Raw genomic sequence first — 15,535 nt, 5'->3', positions numbered from 1 at the left:
CAGTCCCCTTAGACGACGGTAAAGTCTCCTTGACAATTTTCCACCAACTCTTTGCCGAAGCAAATTGAAGTCTGGTGGCGAATGTCTCCTTATACTGAACCCGGGACTGCTGAATCACACGATCTGCATCTTAGTGCGCATTTATGAAGGCAATTCTGTCCTCTTCGCTCTTCGAAAGTAGCCATCGGTTGTGTGCCTTTTGCTTTGCTCGGATTGTCTTCTTACACCAGGCGTTGAACCGAGGTTTGTCCTTACTAGACACCTGGATCCGCTTTGAAGGGATATGCTTTTCGACAGAGTCAACTATGGGCTGCTGGTACTTATCTGCAGCTTTCTCTGGGCCTTCCAGGAGGAAGGCTCTCCACTGCTGAGAAAAAAGAATGTTTCTCAAACCGTCCCAATCACCTCTTTTGTATAGCCAGATTGTTCGTTCATGCTTTACTGTAGGCGGAATACGTCGGTTTCCACGTGCAACGACGGCAACGTGGTCACTGGTGAAAGCATGAGCGCCTACCTTAAAGGAGTCAGGGTGATCTGTAAGGAATAGGTCTAGACGAGATGATCCGTTTGGGCCGTGATACGTGTCGAAATCGACAAGTTGTTCCAGCCCGTAAGAGAGATACATCATACAAGTCCGACCCTTCCCTATCAGTATTTTTGCTACGAAGCCACACGCTATGATGGACGTTGAAGTCTCCATGAAGGATAATGGCAGACTTAGCGTACTTGCCCCGAATATATTCAAGGGAGGTTTCAAGGTAGCTGGTAATCTGGTAAGTTGGAGGGTTATACACGGTACCGACAATCACGGATTTATTTGGGAGGGTCACCCTAACCCACAGAGCTTCTTCGCCTGCTGAATCTGGTATGTTCAGGCATGAATAAGGTATATGGCTCTGTAGATAAACAGCGACACCTCCTCCTCCGTATTTAGCGCTGTCAGTACGCTCTCGATCCCGCCTGAGGAGCGTGTATCCCTGTATGGTAATCTCACTGCTCTGTGTTTCTTTGTTTAGATTGGTCTCAGTGATGCACATGATATATGGCTTGACTAAGTTCACTAAATGTAAGAACTTGTCAAACTTAGATCTGAGACCTCGTACATTGCAGTGGGCTACCGTAAACAGGTCCGTTTGGATGGTTAGTGGACGTGCTATAGGTTGTCGTCGAAATGGCTGCTTGGTCCGAGGCTTTTTGTTGTTAATCATAACCAGGTAAAAGAAGCTTTGCCGGGTGGTAAGCCCAACAAAGCCCATAAATCTATTGCCATGCATCATTAGACGGGGAACGGTGCCACCTGCCACGCACCTCATTGCCGCATCTTCAACATGGAGGTGGTACCCCATAATGGGTTAGGGTTCGGCACAAGTGCCTCCCACCATTCAAACTGACCTGTTCCTGTTTCTGTTCTAATCTTTTTTAATGTGTTTTTTTCAGTTTCTGTTTTTCCGAAAAACAGAAACAGTGCCGATGCTTGGTCTCAAGTCATCGAATATAACAAATTATAGCATAACAGTATATTTGAGCATTATTTTTGTAGAAATAGAAAAATGGCTTATTACAAACATACTTTTTCCATTTTCGTCTCCTCACGTAAAAAAAAGATCCCTCCTCCCTAAGAACTGGATCTCCTCACCTAAAAAAAGGATCCCTCCTCCCTAAGAACTGGATCTACCTCAAAATACGTCCATAGGTATGTCAGACAATTTGTTTTTTTTTTCTCTCGGTCTCCAGTCTAAAAAAAAAAAAATAAAATTACCAGGAATAGCTTCAGGTGGGAAAAGGTTGACAATTTTCTTAGCCATTTCGTAGATATCTACCGCAACCGATGCTTTCGAATCGAACTCGGGCACCTTTTCGGGATAGAAATAAAAAGCCATATATTTGGCAGATGACCAAGTCATAGCCATTGGTAGAGCTTCGTGTTCCTGGAAAGCAGTGAAAATTAAAAGCAAACGCAGTCATAAATAAAAGCTTTTTAGGCCTATTGCGCGCAATGATCAGTTGATTTCATAGTGACCAGGGGCGGGGGGATACCTAAAGCTTCAAAAATTACCTCTTAGTTTCAAGTTCTGAAACATTCCATAAGACGTCCTTCCGACATACACAAAAGGGGTTGAATTTACCCCTGAGCTACCCTCGTATACACGATGTTTATATTTGTTTCAAGTTTTGACCAGTTAAGCAATCATTTGAATAGCTTCAATAAGCCACATTAACACAATCATCCAAGATATTCATGTTTGTTCATCACACAGTTAACTTAGCAACCCCTATTATAAACCTGAGGGCCCTTACATATTAAAATTGGCCTTCCGCAGACATTCAATGAGACTTTTAATATCCGTTCAAACGATCAATGGGACGTCTAAACTGATTTAAAAATCAGTTACTGATTAAAAATCAGTTACTGATTTAAATCAGTTTTAAATCAGTCTCATTAAACCAAAACTGATTTAATGAGAAATATTTTTCCTTGGGTGCTTCCATCCTTCGGATTCTTATTGGTTCAGGTAGTCAATAAAATAGTTGGTTGTCGAAAGGAAAAACAAAATATTGGTCAACAAGGCCATATCCAGGCGGAGGGGGGATGTTGGGGGGTTTGACTCCCCACCCCCCAAATGTTTGTCTGACTCGTAAAAACGTTGAACATAAACAAATTTTTCACACGTTTTTAAAGTTTTTTTTTCTTAAAACTCTGAAAAAAATCCTTTTTACGGCTCAATATTTTTTCGGAAAAATTGGCATCCTGGTATATTCTGGCCTAAAAAACGATTTAGATATCAGAAGTTTGAGAAAATTCGTTAAGTGCCTTAATTTTGGAAAAAATAAATCAGCATTGCTTCAGTAATCAAATATCTTTTAAAAGAAGCAGTATGAAGAGACATTAAATTGCGTAAAAGGTAAAAAACTAAAAATTACAAAAATATTTGTATATATTTTAACAAGAGAATACGATAGTTTAAAAACATTAAAAAAAAAGAAGCCAAAATTTTGAAGCTTAGAAGAAAATCGGTGTTAGAAATCGGTCTTGCTTCAATAATCAAAAATCTTTGATAACATAAGACTGCAGTATGAAAATACATTAAATTGCTTAAAGAGCAAAAAACTGGCAATTGCAAAAGTATTTGTATATATTTTAACAAGGGATTACAACAGTTCAAAAACATTAAAAAGAAAACCAAAAGTTCTTAAGCTTAGTAGACAATATACAAATACCATTTTCATTTCATATTCCAAAAACATCACTACCGATTTTCTTTTGTTTATAAGTACATGCAATGTACTTATCCATGCATGAAAAAAAAAAGGAAAATTTTTTTAATCGCTTAAGGTATTATCTAAACTACAAAAAATATTTTTGGTGCCTGAGCAATAATTCTAATGTTTTAATTCGAACTTGAAAAAATACCTGGAAATTTTAAATTAGTTTTTTTTTTGTTAGATAAAATTAACTCGCTAAGTTATTAAGATTATAGATTTGAACGCGACCAGTTATATAATGTCAGTAAGAAGGCGCAAAAAAAACAAAAAATTGCAATTATTACAAATGATGATTCTTTAGAACCACATGAACTATCAAACGCTATAAGACCAAGAGAACAGCCCGGAGAAATTAAATTCACACTTGGTGAAAATCAGCAACATGGACCATCAAATGAGATAAGGCCATTACGGGCAGTTAAATCAAAGGGCATTTCTAAATTGACGGAAGTAATCAAAATCCAAAATAAAGAAGAAAGACAAATGCGTCAATATGCAACAGCGAGTATCAAAACATGTCAAAAATGAAAATGAAACGCAAAAAAACGAGCAGTTAGAAGATATGTGGAAACGAGAATTAGAACGTGTAAAAAATGAAAAATAAAGAGCAGACACACGTGGTTAGAAGACAAGCGACCCCGAGAATATGAGCGAGTAAAAAAATTAATGTCCTATATACATGTATATATATATATATATATATATATATATATATATATATATATATATATATATATATATATACACACACACACACATACATACATACATACATATACATATATATATATATATATATATATATATATATATATATATATATATATATATATATATACATGCATACACATACATATATATACATATATATATATATATATATATATATATATATATATATATATATATATATATATATATATATATATATATATATACACACACATAGATACACTCATCTACATACATACATACATACATATATATATATATATATATATATATATATATATATATATATATATATATATATATATATATATATATATATATATATATATATATATATATATATATATATATATATATATATGTCTATATATTCTGCAATTACCTGAAAGTTTTTCAGCTTAGGTCGCCTGCCCTGATATCCAAAAAGACAATAGGCACACTGTTCAAAATATTGGCAGATAACATCATCTTCTTCAGCTTCCAAATTCTGAGTAAACACATCCAGGCAATATAGCAAAAACTTCCCTTCTTCCAGACCACACAATCTTTGCCTATGGAGTAGAAATAAAACATACGTAAAATATATTTAAACGCATTGAGGAATAAGCTTTAACTAAACGAAAAAAACAATTTCTAAGGCAACAGAGCCGTACAGTGGCGCATTCATTGCTAGACATATTTTAAGTTAATAAAATAAGATGGGTTATTTTCACATCTGTTTTAAAGCTTCAGTTACAAAAGGACATCGTTGCATAGCTCCATAATTACTGTTAAAGGGGGAAGGGAGGTGCTGAAGCCTGAAACACAAATTTTATGCCTAGACTTAAAACTGACCGTAAGTTCTTCAGATCAATACGAAGGGGGAGAAGGGTTAAACTCACCTAGTAGTGTATCTGCATTTGAAGCAACATTTCTGAACAACCCGTTCAAGAGGGTTGTAGCTCCCCTGTTATTGAGCCGTGCGGTGGCTTAGTTATTCCTAGACATACATACATTAACTACAAATAAAAGTTTATTTAGATAATTATTCAAAAGCTCATTTGCAAAAACACAGTTGACAGGGCGCCCGGTTTCCACCATCTGGTGTATATCTCGGTATTCCATGTGTGCCGCACGGTTCCGCCACTTTTTGCGTGATCTATGAACGAAGGCACCCCCCCCCCCCAACATCGTATAGCAGAGCTGCACACCCATTGTTGGGGTGCTTACTAATACTACAACAACTACTATTAAGAACTCACCACAGCACCAAGCCACCTGAGGCCAACCCAGCTACGCATGCTCTTCATCCATTCCAATCTATTCAAATCCTTCCTCTTTGCACCCTATTTCCCTTGAATGCTTCTTTACGACATCCCCCACCCTAGCCGCGGACGACCTGCTTTCTGTTTAGCACTAAACAGTTGGCCGAAAAGGACAATCTTTGGCAAACTGTCATCTTTCATCCGCAGAACGTGCCCTAGCCATCTCAACCTTTCTCTCATTATAGCCCTATAAAAGCGGGATTGAACCACACTTTTCTTATAGCCTACTGCTTTAAATGCGGTCAGTCAGTCGGGTAGCCAAAACAATCCGTAAGAAATTTCACTGGCAAATATCTCTTAAATCTTCCTATATTTTTCAGAGCGCCCATGCTTCAGAAGTATATTTGACCACTGTCATTACCTTAGTATTCAATATTATAATCTTGGTTCTCAGATTTATCTTCCTATTCTTCCAAACTTCTTTCAACAGTAAAAAAAAAAAAAAAAAAAAAAAACACCCTGTGCCAAGGGTATTGTATTTTTAATATCTGCAATGCTTCCGCCGTCTTTACTAATAATGCTACCAAGTGTGTGGAATATGATCCTTGAATCAGCTCAAATGTGTCACTCATTTAGGCCACTAAAAAAATGGTTAACAATTTTCGGTTTCTTATAAGCTTTTTTTCTCTCTTTCGTTTTTGCTCAGGATTCATTGGTCCATTTAACCTATTTAATGTGTTCAACCAATCTAATATATTTAATTTTTGTATTCTAGATTTTTTTTTCTTCTTGCTGTAACTAAGGGATTTTTCTCTGAATTAGTAGTTTGATTTCCCACTACTTTACAGTCCGAGTAGCCTTTAGGGAAATAGTGGAAAACATTGTTGTATGTGTATTAATTTAAGAAACTTTTTCCATAAAATAAGTTTTACAAAGAAAACAAAGAATTTCATTAAACCAAAAATGAGCAGCAATATAATCACAATCAAAAAATAAACACAAATCACAATAAAAAAATAAATGAAACCCAAAAGGAACAGAATTTAGTCTCGACATGATTGTGAGGCTAACTTGTTCAAGTTAGGGCATACACAGGCCTCTGTCTACATGGTTTTCTTAAAGTTAAAAAATAAAACTAAATTGAAAAAATACAAAAAAAAATATATGAACAACTTACTTTCCAAGGAGATCATGAATTTTTCCTAAAAATTCTAAATTCAAGAAATGACCGCCCTCATCTTGCTTCTTTTCCTCTTCATTAGTTATGAGCTGATGGAGTAAAATAATAGGCACAAGACTATCAAAGTGCAAATCAGAACTTGTTTCCGAGTTTCGCACCTGGTAACAAGCAATCGCTATTAGATTTTCAGCAAGTCGCTGAGCGTTGAAAGGTTCCAATTCATCAACTTAAAGAGAGAGGAAAAAATTGTAATTTTATAACTACACACAGGAGGAGGAAGACAGAAGGTGAATTTATCCCTTAATTTTGTGTACGAGTCTGTCCCCTTCTAAGAAAACAGTTTGAAAATCTGCCCTTTTGTCTGTTCAACCCCTTCTCCTTCAGGAGGGAGACAGAAGTTGAATTTAATCCTGAATTTTTTTTTTATGAGTCTTTAACCTCCACAAGAATAGAGTTTGAAAATCTGCCCTTTTGTCTGTTCCATCTCTTCTCCTTCAGGAGGGAGACAGAAGGTGAAAAATCCTCAAACCATCTACCCCAGGACTGGACATGAGTAATTAAACGTGTTATATCCAAAATATTCGCAAGAGATACAGGTCAGTCGCTTTTATTCCAAAGATATATTCTAAAGCGTACATTTTTTAGTTTTTGTGGCCAAACTATTTTGAATCGCTTCGATGGTCTTGCCTTGACTTGTAGAGCTTCGATAATAGATCCGAGTTAATGACAGAAAGCAACCAGCCTACACCTGCTTCCCTTGAATCATCAGAAAGTGTGATTATTTTTTTCATATAAACAGAGCAGAAGTTTCCTTTTAAATTTCAGGAAAGGGCAGTCCCAAAAAATGTTCGAGCATATACATTAGGAAAGTGTTAAAAATCAGCTCAAAGGAGCAATCATTTGAGCAAGTTGATGGCTTTGGCAGTTCAATATAGTGCTACTTGCTTTGATTGAAAACCTTTCTGACACAGAGGACATATTTTTTATGCTGTGAGTATATTGAATAGACAGTAGTTTACTTAAGAATTAGTCAAAGATATTTTTCTATATAATAAACTAGCCTCTCGTTAGCTTTTCAAACTGTTGAAACATTCAAGATCCCCAATCAATTTTTACCAAATTTTCAGAAAATATCATTTGAGTAATTTGGCAGCTTCGGGAATTCCTAGTGGTGTTGGGAAAATTTGCTAATTCGCAAATTTTTCAAGGTATCAAACGGGCTGAATGGGTTACCAAGATATTCCCGTTAAAATCTTCTATCTTTTCATGACGATGCCATTTAATACTTTTAAAAAGAACTTTTTGCGCGCACAATAGTATAGCCTATAGCAGACATCTTGCCATGTGCTTTATTTGTGACTTAGTGCTTTACCATATTGGATTTTGCTTAAATCTGAATTCTCCGTTCGTTTTTCTTTATTTTTTGTATATTGTTGGTTTATTTTATTTTTTCAAATGTTTTATTTAAGTTATTTTTTGTTGTATTATTTTTTACTCAAAGGATTAAGTTTCTCTATGTTCACCTTAATATTTTGTTTAAACATAAGGAGTCATGTTTCTCCCAGTTCGTCTGAATATTTTGTTCAAGCATTGTTAACTTTATTCTTTTTTCTTAAATTCGCTTATTTGGAGGTTATCTTATTAATTATTAGCATAAGCTTGGAGATTTAAAAAATCTCTTTTAAAGATTATTTCATATCATACAAGCAACTGTAAAAATTAATGTGTACCTGACTTAACTGCTTTTATACAGTCTCTCATAAAATCACAAATGCCACAAATTAAATTTGCCCATCTTCTAGCCTCCTTTTCTCGTTCGGCTTTCCCCTCCTCTGATTCTTCTTCACTGAGAATCTCGTCCGCGTTTAGTGCTGCAGCATAGTTTTCTAAAGCTTCATTGATGCACTCCTCAGACCAAGAAAAACATTCCTGAAACAAAAACCTTAAATTCAAGTTTGTAACTAACTAAGTTCCGAAAATTTTCTCTCAAAACTTTTCTGTCTGTATCAAACTTTACCTTTAGTGATATTATGATGTTAAGATATGTCAAGGCAGGCCTAAGATTTAGATTCTATTACCATTTTCATTAATAAAAGAGAGAGAGAGAAAGAGATAGAGAAAGAGAGAGAGGGGTGGGAGAGAGGGAGAGAGAGGAGAGAGGGAGGGAGAGGAGAGTGAGGGAGGGAGAGAGAGCTCGGGATAGGGAGGGAGAGAGATTCGAGGAAATCCCCTTTACCCCAGCCCCAGTATAGTCTCCCAAAATATTTCTACTGCCCAACTTAGGCAACCCAATTTAACTTTATTTTTTATCCCGAAAAAGATTAATGGGCTCCCCCAGTCCTCTATTCTGAGTATCCTCATTCGGTCTCCATTATCAATCCCACTAGATATAGCTTAATGTCTCCAATTGTCATCCCAAGAAAGTTGAGCGTAAGAATCGTGCTTTCGCTGGCAGCATTAAATTCCCCAAACTTTTGTGAAACAACGCTGAGAATCTTAATTTTGAAAACTTAATGAATTAGGCTTCCCGAAAAAACGTAGGCCTAAAGACATAGTCGCTTTTACCGAAGTATAAGCTTAAGATCCATGTTACAAACAGTACTTTGTCCCAATTTACCAAAATAAGACCCGAAAACTACCCTCAGGGTGAGAAAGGTGGCTTCCTCCATAAAGATTTATATCCCACTGAAATCCAGATCCCCGGTTTAGCTCCCTTTGATGAAATAACATGGGTGTGTTCAACCTAAAGTATTAACGGTTTTTTTTTTAGCCTGATTGTCCTTCGCTGTTTTTAACCTAACCATAGAATTGCAGACAAAAAATATTGTCAAAATACCCAAAAACCTCAAAAAAAGTGTGCCCAAAATGTGTATTGTAAAAATACCCAAAAACCTCAATTTTTCTGTTAGGTACCGCAAACAATTGTTATTTTTTTGTTTTGTCCACTGCTGTGTTCCAAATATTACACCCGTTTTCACCATCCATTGATATTTCGATAAATTCCATATATTTACATATATTCCATTGTTGTTTCCAATTTTTGTAACAGTTAATGAAACTGGTAATGAGTCACAACAAAAATGAAAATATGTGGATGGCTTGTCGGTCCTTTAATTAGGTCATGGAAATATTAAAATGACCCCCTTGGAATGCTAAACCATATTTTGGATGAAGCTAAGAATCTACACCTGAAATAAATACATTTAAATCAAACATGATGACAATAAACTTCCTGGAATATAATCCAGTTTTCCTATATCCTATCCCACTCGCAATACTGGTGAAACATTTTAAACTGCTTGATATCATAATTTCCAATAATCTTAAGCAGGATATACATGTTTCGAACATTGTCAAACAAACAGAAGCATCGCTGTTCTTGTTTAAACTTTCGGATTAATTCAATTACCCAAGGATGCATTCTCTCCGAGTTTACTTATATTTTTTTTTTATGTCGTTGCTGAAAAAGTTTTAGAAAAAGAGTAAAGTACCACATTACTTCCTCCTTAAAGCCGCAGGCCTTACCCCCTCAAAAGAAAGGATGGATAGTATTTACTTGCACTTCGCTGAGTCCGCCCTTTCTAATGCCCGAAGTGAGGACATGTTTTTCCTCTTTTAACCCAGAAATTTTGAATTCAGATCAATTTCTAATTGAGGTGAGAGTATTCTAATCATAGGCAGCGCAATAAATCTGCCTAAGTATAGAACGATGCTGGTACAATGTATTATTATTATTATTATTATTTTTTTTAACTTCAAAAATGGCTAATTCGATTGGAAATTGCAGGGGCTAGTGCCCTTTTTAATAATCAAAAGTGATTGGAGGGCAACAAACCTCCCTCCCACGCCCACCATCTCCCCAAACACATCCAACCAAAATTTTTAGATAGCCATTTTGTTCAATGTAGTTGAAAAGTCTGGAAATTTTGTATTTGAGGATGACAAATCCCCCAACAGACCTCAGGGCAAGGGTTATAAGTTATGCGCTGGAGGCATATAAGGTTTTTATTGAAAGTGTTGTAAAAGCTTCAAAAGAGCTCATTCGATTGGAAATTGAGAGGAATAGTGAATTTTTATTAGTCGAAAGTGATTGGAGGGCAGCTAACTCCCCTCCCATGCCCACCATTTCCCCAAAGAGATCAAATCAAAATTTTGATACAGCCATTTTTCAACGTAATTTAAAGGTCCAGAAATTATGTCTTTGATGATGACCAACCCCTCCCCCATAGCCCTCAGGACAAGGGTTGTAAGTTATGCCCTGGGGGCATATAAGGTTTTTATAGAAAGCGCTGTCGATAGAAACTTCAAAAAGGGCTCATTCAATTGAAAATTGAGAGAGTTAGTGCCCTTATTAATAGTCGAAAGTGATCGCAAGTGATTGCCCCCCCACGCCCTTCATTCCCCCAAACACTTCCTATCCACAGTTTGATATAGCCATTATGTCCAACGTAGTTGAAGCGTCCAGAAATTATGTGTTGAAGGATGACAAACCCCCAAAAGCCCTCAGGGCTAAGGTTGGGAGTTGTGCCCGAGGGCATATAAGGTTGTTACAGAAAGCGTTGTCGTAGAAACTTCAAAAAGGGCTCATTCGATTAGAATTGAGAGGGCTAGTGCCCTTTTTAATAGTGGAATGTAATCGAAGGAAGAATCCCCCCATGCCCATCATTTCCCCAAAAACTTCCGAACAACATTTTGATAAAGCCATTTTGTTCAACGTAGTTCAAAGGTCTGGAAATTATGTCTTTAAGGATGACAACCCCACAGCCCTCAGGACAAGGGTTGTAAGTTATGCCCTTGGGGCATTAAAGGTTTTTATAGAAAGGGTAGTCGTACATACTTAGGAGGAAACTCATAGCATTGGAAGTTGAAGAGTAGTGCCCTTTTTATTAGTCCAAATTGATCAGAGAGCAAATGACCCCCCCCCCGCCACCGTCCGTCATTTCCCCAGCCGCTTCCAATCAAAATTTTGAGATATCCATTTTGTTCAACGTATTTGAAATGTTCGGAAATTATGTCTTTGAGGATAAAAAATCCCCCCAGCCCTTAGGGCAAGGGTTGCAAGTTATGCCCTGGGAGCATTTACGGTTTTTATAGATTGCGTGATCATAAAAAACTTCAGAGGGGGTTCATTGTACTGGTAATCAGAAGCTCGACTGCTCTTTTTAAGAGTCAAAGTGATCGGAGGGAAGGTACCCCCCCCCCACACACACACACACAGGTCATATTGTCCCGACATGCAACTAATAAAAATTTTGACAGCCATGCCATTCAAAATAGGCTAAACATAGTATAACAAGGCTCTTGGGATTGAAACAAACCCCAGAGTCTAGGGGCAAAAGTTGTAAGTTATGCCCAGGGGATAATTAAGGTTTTTATGGAAGGAATGGTTGTATAAACTTTAGAGGTAGCTCACTTGGTTAAAAATTAGAAGTTCTAGTTTTCTTTTAAGACTCAAAAGTAATCGAGGGCAGCTATCCCCCTCCCTCCGACTACCCCTCTTCACCAAACGATATCTGACTAAAAATTGTTAGATAGATATTTTGCACATAATAGTGCAAAGAACTAAAACAAATGACTCTAGGGTTGACAAAACCCTTCTGGGCCCTGGGAATAGGGTTGTAAATCATGGCTTGAGGTCATATGAGGTTTGTATGGAATGGGTGGTCGCATAAACTTCAGATGGGGCTCATTTGATTTGAAATTGGAAGTTATAGTGCCCTTTTTAAGAGTCAAAAGTGATTTGAGAGAAACCAGCCCCCCCCCCCCGCCCACGGTCATCATTTCCCCAAAGATATCCAATCAAAATTTGGAGATAGCCAATTGTTCATTGTTGTTAAAGATTCTGGAAATTATTTCTTTGAGGAAGACACCCCCGCTCCCACAGCTGTCAGGAAAAGGGTTGTAAGTTATGCCGCGTGGGCATATAATGTTTTTATAGAAAGGGTGGTTGTATATACTTTGGAGGGGACTCATTGGATTGTTATCTAAATTTCTAGTGCCTTTTTTAAGAGCCAAAGTGACCAGAAGGCAGTTACCCCCCCCCCCTCCTCTCCCTCAACACGTCGTTTTTTCCCAAAAGACATCGAATATAAACTTTTTGAGACAGTCATTTTATTCAAAATATTCCAAAGATCGTATAACAAGGATTTTGGGGCTGAAACAAACCACCTGAGCCTACGGACGAGGGCTGTAAGTTATGCCAAGGCACATTTACGGTTTTTATGGAAGGGATGGTTTTTTATTTTTAACAGAGGCGAATTGGGATGAAAATTGGAAGTTCTAGTTTCTTTCTAAACTTCAAAAGTGATGGAGGGCATTTAGACCCCCCCCCTCCCAACAACCCATCCTTTCACCAAACGCATCGGATTAAAATTGGGAGATATAAATTTTGTTCAAAACAGTTCAAAGAACATATAATATGTCTCTAGGGGTGACACATCCCCCCCCCCGCACCCTGGTGATAGGATTGATAGTTATGCCATGAGAGCATATAAGGTTTTTATGGAATGGGCAGTCCTATAAACTTCAGATGGGGCTTATTTTTGATTTGATATTGGAAGTTATAATGCCCTTTTTCAGAGTCAAAGTGATTTGAGAACAACAAGCCCCCCTCCATGCTCATCATTTCCTTTAACGCCTCCACTCAAAATTTGGAGATAACAATTTTATTCATTGTAGTTGAAGGTTTCGGAATTTATGTCTGTGAGGAAGAAATCCCCCCACCCTATAGCTCTCAGGGAAAGGGTTGTAAGTTATGCCCTGGGGGCAAATAAGGTCCTTATAGAAAGTGTGGTCGTATATACTTTGGAGGGGCCTCATTGGATTGGTAACCAAAAGTTCTAGTGGCCTTTTTAAGAGTCAAAGTGGTCAGTGGACAGCTATTCCTCCCCCCCCCCCACACGCACACAAACACGTCGTGTTTTCCCGGGTTGTGTCCAATAGCTATTTTGTAACAGTCCTTTTATTCAAAATAGTCCAAATATAATATAACAAGGATTTTGAGGTTGATAAAAACCACCAGAGCCTGAGCGAGAGGGTTGTAAGTTATGCCCCTGGGGCATTTAAGGTTCTTATGGAAGGGATGGTTGTATAAAATTTAGAGTTGGCTCACTTGGTTGAAACTGGAAGTTCTAGTTTCCTTTTAAGAGTCAATAGTGATGGAGGTTCAATACAGCTATAATATTGCCAAAAATTTTTGCCTGAATACCCTTAGGTTTATTAGTAGTAGTAGTATTAGCACAAGTAGTTACGGAAGTAGTAGTAAGAGTACAGTTAATAGTTGTAGTCTTAGCTTTAGTATTAGTAGTAGTAGCAGCATTAATAATAATAGTAGCAGTAATAGTAGTTGTAGGAGTAGAAGCAGTACTATTACGATGCAAATTTTGTTATTTGGTTAGTTGAACACCCCCCACAACAAGCGTTGTAAGTATTAGTTTCAAACACAAAACTGTCCCTAATATAATTGCTGATATGCCAGCCTGCAAGTGGATGGCAGGTTGTCATCCATACAACAGAGATATTCTCTGAAATTTTCACCTTTATACCTTCATAGGTTGTGCATTTTTCAATTGAACAAAAAAAACTATATGCATGCAAGTATTAAAAGGGCATATAAGCAACACAGGGCACATAAGGACATAGGTGGTGATGCTCTATCTTAGCTAGTAATATCACTGATACTTTAAAGGAGCTAATGTGATTGAAAATTAAGAGTTCTAGTGCCCTCTTAAGGGTCAACAATGATTGGAGGGCAATCACGCCTCTTCTTTAGCTCATAATTTTCCAGACACTTGCAATCAAAATTTTAAGACAGTCACTTTGTTCAGCATAGCTGAATCGTCTAGTAACTATATCTCTAGGGTTATTGGGTTGGTCATTACATCGTTGGCAATTACAGTTATGTAATTTGCCCATTATGCTTAAAAACTAAATGTTGCTTTAAAACCAAATCAAAATATACGGTTTGTGGGCTGGTTGCCAATAAGACATCTCAGCAATATACCAAAGCGACAAAGGGTATTAAGCTCAAATTTTTGGGGCTACTTCTGTTACTATTTCTGCTCTTAAAATTTTACTAAGTCAACAGTGTAAGTGTATCCAGGCTGTGAAAAAGCATAGATATGATCTTTTGGAATGGTATTAAGTTTTACTTAATACCAGTTTTATAAGTTTTACTTAAGTTTTACTTAAATTAAGTTTTACTTAATACCAGTTTTATAAGTTTTACTTAAGTTTTACTTAAATTAAGTTTTACTTAATGGTATTACTATTTGCGTCATGATTTTCAAAAGGAGTTATGTTGTTTTAAATCACTGAAAAAGTTTTTCCAGCATAAAAATAGCAGGCCAAACTATAAATTCTAAAAAAAAACAGAAAAATTCAAACTATTATTTTTTTTTCCTGAAAAAGACTATGTCAATATAAAACGAACAGAAATTAATTTAAGAAAAAATTTTTCCACAACTCAATTAAACTAAAAATTAACAAAAATTGAACCAAATTATCTACTAAGCATACAGCTACCAGAAGTCAGCATCAATAATAAAAAAAATAATGAACAGAAATTACAATAAATAACCGAGTCAAATTCAAAACGAGCAGAAATTAACTTGACTAGGATTCAAACCCCTGTGCTTTCTAAAAGCCAGAATAAAATTTGCACTTTAATGAACAAAAAATTCAAATGAACGTGCATTGTCAGTTTAATATATATATGCTGATATTTATTCCTTAAAATCTTAATTAATTTTGATTTCTTAAAGTTATAATAGTGTAAACATTTAAAAGATTTTTTCAGTAAAGTGCAAATTTTATTCTGGATTTTAGAAAGCACACGGGTTTTGAACCCTACTCAACTTCTCGTTTTGAGTTTGACTCGGTTATTTATTGTAATTTCTGTACATTTTGGGTATAATTTATTTACTGATGCTGACTTGTGGTAGTTGTATGCTTTATAGATTATTTGATTCTATTTTTGTTCATTTTGGTTTAATGGAGTTCTTTACTTTTTTTGAAAAACTTATTTTGTCGAGAAGTTTTATTTAATTAATCTTAACAACATCGATTAGCTCTTTATTTTTATAATGCGTACAAAACTATTTAACGCCAAAAAATT

The 15,535-nt window shown here is 36.2% G+C and overlaps 1 protein-coding gene across 2 annotated transcripts in view; it reads right to left on the bottom strand.

Moving 5' to 3' along the window:
- Nucleotides 1-15,535, bottom strand: part of LOC148954452 (calcineurin-binding protein cabin-1-like) — a 152,383-nt gene that overhangs the window by 91,421 nt on the left and 45,427 nt on the right. For both annotated transcript variants that reach the window (XM_089086532.1, XM_089086533.1), the window contains exons 10-13: nt 8,151-8,349; nt 6,418-6,646; nt 4,379-4,547; nt 1,760-1,928 (exon numbers count right to left, since the gene is read on the bottom strand). In XM_089086532.1, the coding sequence (XP_088942658.1) occupies nt 1,760-1,928; nt 4,379-4,547; nt 6,418-6,646; nt 8,151-8,349 (766 nt within the window). The remainder of the gene's footprint in view (nt 1-1,759; nt 1,929-4,378; nt 4,548-6,417; nt 6,647-8,150; nt 8,350-15,535) is intronic.

Source organism: Artemia sp. Qi Xiang Cuo, chromosome 3 (genome assembly GCF_049724085.1).
Source record: "Artemia sp. Qi Xiang Cuo chromosome 3, ASM4972408v1, whole genome shotgun sequence".
Taxonomy (NCBI): domain Eukaryota; kingdom Metazoa; phylum Arthropoda; class Branchiopoda; order Anostraca; family Artemiidae; genus Artemia; species Artemia sp. Qi Xiang Cuo.
The sequence above is the reverse complement of the archived record's forward strand: the minus strand, read 5'-3'. Positions and strand labels throughout refer to the sequence as shown.